The sequence below is a fragment of the Phasianus colchicus genome, chromosome 25, assembly GCF_987193195.1.
Source record: "Phasianus colchicus chromosome 25, bPhaCol1.hap1.1, whole genome shotgun sequence".
Classification (NCBI taxonomy): Eukaryota; Metazoa; Chordata; class Aves; order Galliformes; family Phasianidae; genus Phasianus; species Phasianus colchicus.
Window position 1 is genome coordinate 4,526,787 of NC_143460.1, and position 10,535 is coordinate 4,537,321.

The following is a 10,535-nucleotide window of genomic DNA, read 5'->3' on the forward strand; positions in this document are numbered from 1 at the left end:
TTCCCTGCCTTCTCCATTCACAGAAAGACAAGAATAAAAACAAGCAGATTTACATTTACAGTCAATGTGAAAAATGTTTATTTGGGAAATACATCCTGTATTGTTTCAAACTACAAAAAAAAATTACTCCCACAAAAGGAGGAGACTTTTTAGCTCAGCATGCAATGCCAGTTACATGTAACTTTCTATCTACCAGCAGGTCAGGCTCCCACCAGAACTTTCTTCATTCACTCAAACCACTCTGAACTGCAATCACTGCTCTAAGAACAGCAATTTCTAGTTAGAAACACTTTGTAGAAGAGTGATATTGTCCCCTTTTAACATGATCCGACCTGCAACACAGAAAGGAAACAGGGGATTAGAGAAATCCCAGAATCCAAGAATAACTTCATGTTTTCAAAAAATATCTCACGACAGAAGATCCCTGCAAGAAGATGCCCCTACTACACAGGGGGAGGGTTGCACTGAACCCCTTTCCTGCTGGCAGCCCCACACGGAAAGCAGGGCAGGGCCCACACTCACAATCCACTCTCAACTCTCAGTCACCATCTCTGCTCCAGCAGCATGCTGTCCCTGCTAAAATCTTGATCTAAATCAAAGCATCCCTCATCACAGACAGTTTTTATCTTCGCCAGCAGTGGTAAATAGTAAATACCACCACTCCTGCTCCAGCCCAGAGTTGACCCAGCAGGTGTGAGAATTGCTCAGGCTACCAAGTTTAGAAGCAGCCAAAAGGAGTTTTGACCTGATTCCTCCAGACACCTCAGCTGCACAAAGACAACATATGAAAGATAACAACTTGTCTCAGGCACAGAGAGATTCTCCTTTACATTCAGCAAAATCACCACCTTTTAAAAAACAGCAGAAACAAAGACTGAGCCACCACCTGCCCACTGTACTTCCAAACCAACGCTTGGCATGTGTTTTTACCTTCAAGTGCTGCTACCAGCAAGGCTCACCCAACCAGCTTTCACAGCACACACCATTCAGGCTACACAAACATGCTGACATACCCAATTGCTTCCTTGATTTTGTTTTGGAGTGAATCTCCTCTGCATCATCCAGCACCAAGTTCATATATTCATCAAAGCCCTAAAAATCAGCAGCAAAAGCACTCAGTTCAGCAGCAGCAGTACAAACTATCATTAGTTTTCCTAACATGGGCTGGACATTGAGACTAATCATTAGAGAAGTATGAATAGTTTTTTCCCTTGTACTACCTTTTCTTGGTAGCAAGCAAGGGGGGGAATTCATGGGGAAACCAACAGTAACATGAGGACATGTTGATACTCACAATGATGCAGCCTTCTATCCGCATGTTCACCTGCTCATAAAGCCACACCTGGATCCTGGACCTCTGCAAAACGATGGGGGTGAGCAAACTGGAAAACAAACACTTCAAGCAATGCTATTCTTTTCTGTGCATTAAGAAAGGACCTGTTGCTAGCAACAAGAAATCTCTGCAACCAACAGCCCCTCAGTTCTGAAACACTCCAAGGAGCAACTCCCAAACGCAGAACCTTGTAGGTGTTGGGCTATTGGGTCTGTGCTACAATAGAACACGCGTTTTGAAACAGCCACAAAGGAAAACGGCTGCATGCAAGGGCAGTTCCCGTTACAGAGATATCAGTGCAAAAGGGGAACGGCTCTTCCCATGCACCAGAACAGCACCAATCCTTCGTCCAACGCCGACGGGCTCCGAAAGCCACCAAGAAGCTACAAACCGAAATGCGAACCCCGCCCCGCGGTACTCACGTTCTGCAGGTAGCGGAAGATGAGGTTCTGAGCGCGGCGTTAAGGACGGAACGACTCAGCGATACGGCCCACGACCCACAGGGCCGCTCCCACCCTCCGCTCCCCGTCGGCCCCGTTCTGCACACCCCTCCCCGGCCCGGCCCGGCCCCGCCCCGCCGGAGAACCCGCCGGAGAAGGATACGATGGGCTGCACCATCACCTTCTGCACCTTCTGGCCCTGCCCGCGGTACGCCATGGCTGCTCCCGGCCCGCCGCCACCGCCGCCACACACTCCCGCCGCCACACGCTCCGCCGGAAGTCGCAGCGCTCACCGGAAGCCGCTGAGCAGGGCGGGAGCGCGCAGAGGATGCTGGAGATTCGCCCTCCGCGGCCGCTCTAGGAAAGCGGGAGGACCGCGTCTCTACTGCTCCCGCCGCGCACGGATAGATCGCACTACTGCTGTCCCGCACCGGGTTAATTTAAAAGCGCGGCCGAGAGCTGCCGGGGCGAGCAGCACAAAGATGAAACGGAAGCATAAAATATTCACAGGAACAAGGGCATACACAAATCCCCTCCCAGCCCCTCTACGCCCCGCGCTCTACCAGCCATCCCCCCCCCCGCAGCCTCGTCTTATGGCCCCGCCCACCGCTCCCGGCAGCGCGGTGACGCACGACGCAAGGGGCGGCGCATGCGCAGTGGCGGCGGCGGCGGGGCCATGGCGGGCGAAGCGCCGCTGCCCTCGGCGGCGCGGGCGCCCCCTGGCGGCGGGTCTGGAGCCGTGGCCGGGCCGGGCCGGGCCGAGGGCACCGAGGGGCTGTTCGTGGTGCTGGGCGCCGGGCTCGCCGCCGCCAGCCATCCGCTGCTCTACGTCAAGCTGCTCGTCCAGGTCCGGGGTTTGGGGGGTGTGGGGGGGTGTGTGGGGGCTCAGACCCCCGTTTGGGGGCAGGGAGGAAGGCCTGCGGTGTTGGCGGGGGGGATGAGGGCATCCTGCGGTGTGGGGCATCTCTATGGGGTGACGGCCTGTGTCGTGATGGGGAACCCCTTCCTCCTTACAGAGGGCTGTGGGGTGAGGTGTGAGGACCCCCGTGTAAAGGGAAGCCCCGTGTGTAGCAATGGGAGCTCCTTATAATGTGTGTGTGGGAGGGGGGGGTGGAGGACCCCCTTGTGGGGGCAGTGGGGGGGGGCACAGGGTGTGAGATGGGATGGCAATCTGTCACCACGATCCCTGTGTCACAGAGATCCCAGCTGTCACTGAGAGGATGGAGGTGCCTATAAGCTGGGGAACGAGGATATTTCTGCATCAGGGACGGCTCTGTAACAGGGAATGGGAAATCATATATAACAGTACAGAGCCCTTTGTGTGACAGGAGTGAGGAGCCCGTAGAATGGGACAGATGAAGATACCCACACCGTGGGGATTGCTATATAACAAAGGATTGAAAACCCTTCTAAATCTTTATATGACACTGTGGGTCATCATCCCTTTTCATCCTGAGAACCCCTCTGTAATAGGGACCCTTATAAAATGAGGGGGATGAGGGCCTCCTGTACCCCAGGAACCCTGTGGGACAGGAAGGGGATTGCCCATGTCACGAGAGCCCGGTCTGTCATAGGGTGATGGAGGGGGACGCAGCCATTCAGGCAGATGGGATTGAGGCCACACGGTCTGTCAGGTTCAGACTGCCAGAACTGCACTGGGGATCTGCTCACAGGGTTTGTTCTGCAGGTCGGGCACGAACCACTACCTCCAACTGTTGGAAGAAATGTATTGGGAAGGAAAGTACTGTACTTGCCTGGCTTTTTCACCTACGGTGAGTCTTCCTGTGGCCAACCCATGCAGACTGTGCTCTGGCAGGGCAGAGTGCTCTCTGTGCCTCGGCTGCTTCCCAACTGACAGCAGCCTGGTGTTTTCTTACCCAGCCAGACACATTGTGAAAGTGGATGGGAAGAGAGGCCTCTTCCGTGGCCTTACTCCTCGCCTCATCTCAAGCACTTTATCAACCATCACCAGGGGGAGCGTGAAGAAGGTAAAGGTCGGCTTCTCTCTCCATAAATCAGCTTGCTGGGGCAGCCAGTGCTACTGCAGCAGAGCCACAGAGGCTGCACATGCTTGCAACCGGCCATGGCTGCGTGTGCTGTCTCCAAATAGTCCTCCAGGACAAAATGAAAAAAGTACCCATATCCCCAAAACTTATTTTATTGGGAATCTTAGTTTAACTTGAACGATAATTTGCCTTTTGTCTTTGGTAAGCAGTTTTGTGACAGTTTTCAACCATTTTTACTTTCCACCCACCCTTCCCCTGTCTTTCCTTTTTCCTGGATTTTTTTTTTCCCCTGCATTTTAGAGCACAGCTGTTCATGGTTTTCCTCCTCAGAAGTCAAGGGCTTGCAGGTCAGCATCTCCATCAGTTTTGACCATATGTTTCTTCTCTTCCTCCTCAGGCCTTTCCACTGGAGGACATGGAACACGTGTCTAACAAGGATGATGTGAAGACTTCCCTTAGGAAAGTGGTGAAAGAGGTGAGAAATGGATATGCAGTGTCAGTGAGTGATGAGGGAGACCACACTGGGGATGTGCCTTGAAAGCAGAGGCGGTTTAAACTGTGGCTTGTATGTGGAATTACTTGTGGAGAAATTCCAGGTAAAAAGGCTGCAGTATTTAGTAGCCACTGTATGCAGATGTGAAATATTTCGTAGAAATAGAGGCTTATCACAAAAAACAGATTTAAAAGCAGGTCTGGGATCTGAAGTGGGTTTAGCTACACTGGGAGAAGGGACCCAATCTGCACAGGAGGAGCTTTTCATGCCACTGTTCCATTTTCTCCCCAGACATCTCACGAGATGATGATGCAGTGCGTGTCCCGGGTTGTGTCACATCCACTGCACGGTGAGTCCTGTCCCTCTGCCTGTCCTCCCCAGACCAAGGAACCCTGCCCTGACTGAAGACAGCCCCCAAAACTCTGATAGAGAAGTACATCACGTAAACAGAAGCTGCTTTGTATGAAACCACAGAACAGATGTGGGTCCCAAGTATTGTGATGGCTGATGCTCAGATTTGCCACGAGGATCTGACCCATAACTACATACTGAGGGAGAGAACCAGTATGTAACGTGCCTTGCACTGATGAGGGCCATTGAGAGGAGCTGATCTGCATGAAGAAAAGGGATGGCAAAAAGATTGGGTTACATTCTCCTTTGCATCCATTGCAACCCAAACTCACTTCTTTCTTTCCTCTTAGTGATCTCTATGCGCTGCATGGTCCAGTTTGTCGGCCGGGAAGTCAAATACAGGTGAATGGCTGCAGTTCTGGAGAGTTTGGGCACAGAAAAACACAAGCCCTGAAGTCAGGCCTGCCTGGTGATCCCACGCTGTGGGGGATATGGTAATCCAGGAGGTCTGGGAGCCAGAAAAATGAATCTGAGCTATGTTTAGAGGGTGGATGACAGTGGGGTGAAGGGATGTGGGAAGGCTGGACCTCTGTCCCTGGAATCCCTTTCGGTTCAGCTTTGTGCCAGTGGGTGTTTTGGTGGCTGCAATGCACCTTGCTAATTACTCAATGAGTTTCCTGCCTTTTTGTTTTAAATGCTAATAGAAAGGGAAGCTATCCCTTTCTATTAGCATTTAACAGAGACAACCTCCACATGCTTATAGCTCTTCTCCTTTCTTGGCAGTGGTGTATTCAGAGCTATTGGCAGGATATTCAAGGAGGAAGGGATCCTGGGATTCTTTGTGTACGTGAGTTGTTTGAATATCTTCTCCCATAGGTGCTGATGACCCCCTGAGCTCCCTCCTACCAGTAACCTTGTCTGACTGCAGGACTCTCACATCACTCCTATGAGCAGAGATTGAATCTGTGCCTTTGACAGAGCTCCAGTTTGACCATTAAGTTTTCCTCTGATCTTATCTTCAATCATATTTGTAGAGCCCAGGGAAAACTCAGTATTTTTACTTAGCTTTTACCCCTCCCACACTGCTCGTGCTTCTTTGTGTTTCAGCAAAGAAGCATTTAAAGCATTTGTTTGTGCAACAGGCAGCAAGTTCAAGTGCAACAATGAGGCTCCTTGTTGAAATAAGAGCCAGGGCCTGGATAAGAAGCACATTCCTCTGAAAAGCGCCATGGCTACTTGTAATGAACAGGTGGTTCATGCTGGCAGCAGGTTTGCCCATCTGATAGGAGCAGGACATTGCACAGTACAGGAGCACTGCTGTCCAGAGCATCTTGCCCAAAGAAGCTCAGACCCCATGTGTGAAGCATGGTGAACTGACAGCATCACTAAAGCAGAGGTCCAGCAAACACCTTCTTGCTTCAGTTCTTAATTAACACTTCCTGGCTTTTTCTCACATCTATAAGACAGAGCTTCCTGCTGCCTCTGCTCCTGCTGGGGAGGTAGCTTGCTTTATTACTTCAATAATGGTAAAGGCAGCTCTGAAATTTCAGGAGGGGCTTTCAGGCCTGATGTGTTTGGCTCTGGAATCACAAAATCTGAGCTTTCAGATGAAACATGAACACATCAGGGAGAGGCGAACAGGGTGCCTCACTATTTTTCCCCAAGGAGAAAGAGCTGGAGGTCTACAGAGACCCCCCTTAATCAAGTGTCACCACATCTAACTGTTGCAGCCTACAGCTGTTCTGCAGGATCTGCAGCTCCACATCACCACTGAATACCACTTCCTCCACGATGCTCCCTGAGCTTCAGCCTCAGTCCCCTCTCCTCCAGCTCCCTAAAAAAGCAGCCTGTGGAAGGAGCTGGCTATATTCCCTTTTTCCAATAAAATAAACACTGTTGGTAGCCTAATTAAACTTAATGGTTCACAGGAAAGGTTTTAACACAATGCAAAATGTCTCAAGAGGGCTTTGAAGTTATGTATGCTCTGCGACTCCGCTAGGAAATCACACTGCCACAAGGGGAACACAAACTACATCTGCAGGACCAAACTGTTGCTGTCTTGCTCTCAGCACTCCTAATGCCATCTAAATGCCCTTAAAATCATTGAGGACCATTTATTTCAACCTCTGTGTAGCCATAACAGTGGCACATGCTCACTCTGAGGGCATGTCAGCTAGAGAAGAGGATATTTCAGTGGATGGACTTACTTTGCTTCCCCTGGTACCTGCAACAGTCTCCTCCTGCAGGCAGACCAGGACCAGTTCTTTGGGCTCTGAAATGCTCTTGACAATAAAATAGCAAGTGGAGCAGACTGGTCCAGAGTATGTTTTCCCTACTGCTTTTCTACTGCTGCAGCAATCAGAGCAGGAAACAAAACCGACCCCCTGAGGTCCACGAGAGCTCCTCCCTAAAGCCTTCCCTTCTCCTTTCAGTTCCTCCCAAAATAAAGATGCATTCTGGGGAGTGGGATTCCTCCGTGTTGGCAGAGGAAAGGGAGGGCTTGGACCCTTCTGCACCTCACACCTGTGTTTTTACCATTGCAGAGGTTTAGTCCCTCACATCCTGGGGGATGTCATCTTCCTCTGGTGCTGCAATCTCTTGGCTCACTTCATCAACACTTATGCAGTGGACGATAATGTGAGTGGAACTGCCCAGCAAAGGGTTTGGGAATCTGTGCCAAGCACTTCGAGCTGCAAGGCATCAGTGGGGAGGGGAGACTAACACTGAAATAGACTAATCTCAGGCTCAGAGGGATGTCACGTAGCGACAGGGGCAGCCTGGTATTATCCACCTCCTCCATAATCCTTTGGCTTCTCTTTTCAGTTCAGCCAAGCGTCGGTGATCCGGAGCTACACGAAATTTGTGATGGGGGTATGTAGACAACTGCCACATCGTTCCTCTGCCTCCTGCTGTCTGTGGGGTGAGAGCTCGTGGTGTGGGGGCAAAGCGGGTGCTTTTGAAGTCTGTGCTTTACATCTAAAGATGAGGATAACTTAACTAACATGCAAAAGTTAGAAGTCCCGCTTTTGTCACGAACGTCAGAGATGCTAGCAGACTTCTGTGCTTTCAGATTGCAATGAGCATGCTGACGTATCCATTTCTTCTCGTGGGAGATCTCATGGCAGTGAACAACTGTGGGTATGTCCGTCACACTGAGATCTGATGCTTTCCTTCCAGTCTCTTGTTGTCTCAAGCCTTTACAATTGTAAAGCTTCCGTGCAGAACCATAAACTATATGGCACTTTGCATAGTCACCTGCTTTCCCATCCCAAGTTACTTACAGTGTTAGATCAGAGGGCACAGGCAAGCAGAATGAAAGCTCAAATGGAGAGGAATAATTGGGAGAGTTGTGGTGGTGCAGCCTGATCTGAACTAGACCAGAGGCAGAAAGGATCAAAGGGAATATGCTGGCACCAGGGAACAGGCATGAAGAAATGCAAAGCTGTTAATGCAGCACAGGGAGACAGGTGCAGGTAGGAACAGGACCAAGCAGCAGTAGCTCCTTCACCTAGCCTGCTTTCCCAGTTCTACTGCTTCTTGTGTCTTTCTGTGTGCGTGCTTATGGGAATGGGTTGGAATGGATTGGATCTCACCAACTGGCATAATGCTCTCTTGGTATCTGCTCCTTGCAGGTGTAGATATAGCATATAGTCCTGCACTCTTAAGGTATTCAGGTAACACTCCTTGTTTGTACGCTCCTGGGGTAATGAAATTACATGATCCACTGCAGTGTAACAAGCTGGTCATTTGGCCTTCAGCCCAGTGCAGGCACTGTGTCTGTGTCCTCACTTACACTTGTGTTATCTCTGGATATTGTGACAGCTGTACAGATCAGCTCAGCTATTTTTCATTGCCATGCAGGTTGCGTGCCGGCCTCCCTCCTTATGCTCCTGCATTCACATCCTGGATCCATTGCTGGAGGTATCTCAGTAGCCAGGTGAGGGAGCAAGGCACACGCAGTGCTTTGGGTTCCCTTCACTCCTTCCTGAGGGCTCTGGCACCGCCTTCTGGTACCTGTGCTGCATTCTTGATGTCCTCTGTAACTGTTTTCATCCTTCCAGTTACAGCAGTGGTACCAGGCATGGCAGTACTGGTGTGTTCCTGTTACCTTAGCTTGCAGCCTCCAACCTCAGGCATTGCATAAGAGCAAAGCCCCACAGCTCTGCCCTGTCTGTCAAGCACCCTTGATAGAAGTAGCTGATCCCAATGCTCCCAGGGTTGAAGCCCCACTTTCTCTTCTGTAGCAAGCTGGGGTGCTCAGGGCTGGCAGCCCTGCAACAGACACATCTCATTCCTTCCCTGCTAACCTAAAAGCAAAGCAGCACTTCAGCATGGAAGCCCTAACCCCATTGTTTTCCTCCTCAGGGGCAGCTGTTCCGTGGCTCCAGCCTGCTCTTCCGCAGAGCACCCATGCAAGCAGCCTGCTTCCCTATCGACTGACCCCAGCTTGCAGGGAGAAGTACAAACTTGGACTCCTTGAAGAACCCTAAGCTTGTTTCCATATGTATATTTGTTCTTTTTGATCCAAAGTCTGTGGTGCCAGAACAAGACACCTCCTTTCCAGCAAGGCCAACCACCAGTTGGCCTGCAGTGATCTGGCTTCAGGCTCCAGCTGAGTCAAAGCCCCTTCCTCATGGCTATCTCGATCAGGACGCATAGGAGAGAGAGCAGAAGGATGTTTCTCTGGTCCGGGCTGTGAATCTGATGATACTGGGAAAGCCTGTGAAACCAGAAAACGCCCGGATGCTAAAGAAACCAGCCCCAGGATGCAGGGACAAAAGACTGCTTCGTTCTGCCTAAGCTGAGAAGCGGCAAAAGATCCAGGGCTGCCCTGCTGGGAAAGCAACAGCAGCACAACCAGCTCCTGCCTTGTCTCTCGTGGAGAGGGCTGATGTGTGTGGCAGGTAGCTTGTACTGGACAGAGTCAAGACTGAGACGTATATATTTCAGGGTATCTAAACATTAGGGAGCAGCCCAGCTCCCTTGGGCATGAAAGGGAAATAATAATTTCAGAACAGAAAAGAGAAACGGTCCTACTACAATGAAGTACAACATATGTCCTTAAGAGAAAGGTATGAATTGACTCCAGGACAGCATCAGAAGATGGAGAAGGCACTTGTGGAAGGATGTGTGTGTCTGCTGTGGGAAGGCCTTTTGCAATGGGAAGAGTGCATTTAGGATGCACCTCACAGCCCAGTGAAGCTGGGTGTACTGCAGGCAGCGTGCACGTTTCTAAGGGAAGGGTTTGGTCCCTGGTTGGATCAGCCCCTGCTCAGGTACAGTGTTTCTATGCTGCATCACGTGAGCATCTCCCACCCAGGGTGGCATCACCACTCCACTGATGGACAAACACAGAGCCCCGTTATGGTGCTGGGCTGTTGGGAGGTGTTGATTTGCTAACTGCTCCAAGCAGAACGGTTTGTCTTGCAATAGAGGCACCAGGCCCATCACTGTCTGAAGCAAAGGAATAAATCTCAGCCAGCCAAAGGCTTGGGAACAGAGCCACAGCCTTCTCACACATGCAGTGACACGGCAGGCCCTTGCATGGCAGGGCTCACCTGTGACAGCAGTGCAGGATTTATCCTCAGTTCCCAGACACAGAATTACTGTTGTTCCCCTCCTCCCCCCACCCCCCCCACGAAGCAGTCTTTTGCACAGAGTTCAGTGTGTTACTGCACTCCCTGGGAAGAATTTTGGGGCCCTGAGCAGGCTGCAGGCAGGGGCAGCAGCAGCACACATGGAGGCTGCTGTCCCCAAAAGCTCCCTTTGGTGTTGTGAAGTCGGTCCTGTCTGTCCTCCCCCCCCCTCCCATATGGTTTGTGTTATGGTAACAACACTCAATGCATGGCCCTGTCCCCTAACCAGAAGTTATTTTAAAGAGGATTTAACTATGCTCCAAAATACAGCTATAA

General features: G+C 50.9%; 2 protein-coding genes across 2 annotated transcripts; one reads left to right on the forward strand and one right to left on the reverse strand.

Annotated features, from left to right (window-relative positions):
* Window positions 1-54: 54 nt before the first annotated feature.
* Window positions 55-2,332, reverse strand: SNRPE (small nuclear ribonucleoprotein polypeptide E). The gene is made up of 5 exons (XM_031605909.2): window positions 1,937-2,332; window positions 1,756-1,782; window positions 1,295-1,357; window positions 1,014-1,092; window positions 55-332 (listed from the first exon to the last, which is right to left on the reverse strand). The coding sequence occupies exons 1-5, from the start codon at window positions 1,988-1,990 to the stop codon at window positions 277-279; spliced, it is 279 nt and encodes a 92-aa protein (XP_031461769.1). The 5' UTR covers window positions 1,991-2,332; the 3' UTR covers window positions 55-276.
* A 113-nt stretch (window positions 2,333-2,445) lies between these two features.
* MTCH1 (mitochondrial carrier 1) lies at window positions 2,446-10,535 on the forward strand. The gene is made up of 12 exons (XM_031605981.2): window positions 2,446-2,620; window positions 3,461-3,545; window positions 3,655-3,761; window positions 4,177-4,254; window positions 4,564-4,621; window positions 4,974-5,025; window positions 5,407-5,466; window positions 7,167-7,260; window positions 7,447-7,494; window positions 7,694-7,761; window positions 8,485-8,560; window positions 8,989-10,535. The coding sequence occupies exons 1-12, from the start codon at window positions 2,450-2,452 to the stop codon at window positions 9,061-9,063; spliced, it is 972 nt and encodes a 323-aa protein (XP_031461841.1). The 5' UTR covers window positions 2,446-2,449; the 3' UTR covers window positions 9,064-10,535.

Excerpts from the sequence above, each read along its gene's own strand:
- SNRPE (XM_031605909.2), bottom strand. The coding sequence starts at position 1,990 with ATGGCGTACCGCGGGCAGGGCCAGAAGGTGCAGAAGGTGATGGTGCAG. Across the intron at positions 1,783-1,936 it reads AGGTGATGGTGCAGCCCATC|AACCTCATCTTCCGCTACCT; the intron begins GTATCCTTCTCC and ends CGCCGCGCTCAG. Across the intron at positions 1,358-1,755 it reads TCTTCCGCTACCTGCAGAAC|AGGTCCAGGATCCAGGTGTG; the intron begins GTGAGTACCGCG and ends ATCGTTTTGCAG.
- MTCH1 (XM_031605981.2), top strand. The coding sequence starts at position 2,450 with ATGGCGGGCGAAGCGCCGCTGCCCTCGGCGGCGCGGGCGCCCCCTGGC. Across the intron at positions 4,255-4,563 it reads TTAGGAAAGTGGTGAAAGAG|ACATCTCACGAGATGATGAT; the intron begins GTGAGAAATGGA and ends TTTTCTCCCCAG. Across the intron at positions 7,261-7,446 it reads CTTATGCAGTGGACGATAAT|TTCAGCCAAGCGTCGGTGAT; the intron begins GTGAGTGGAACT and ends TTCTCTTTTCAG.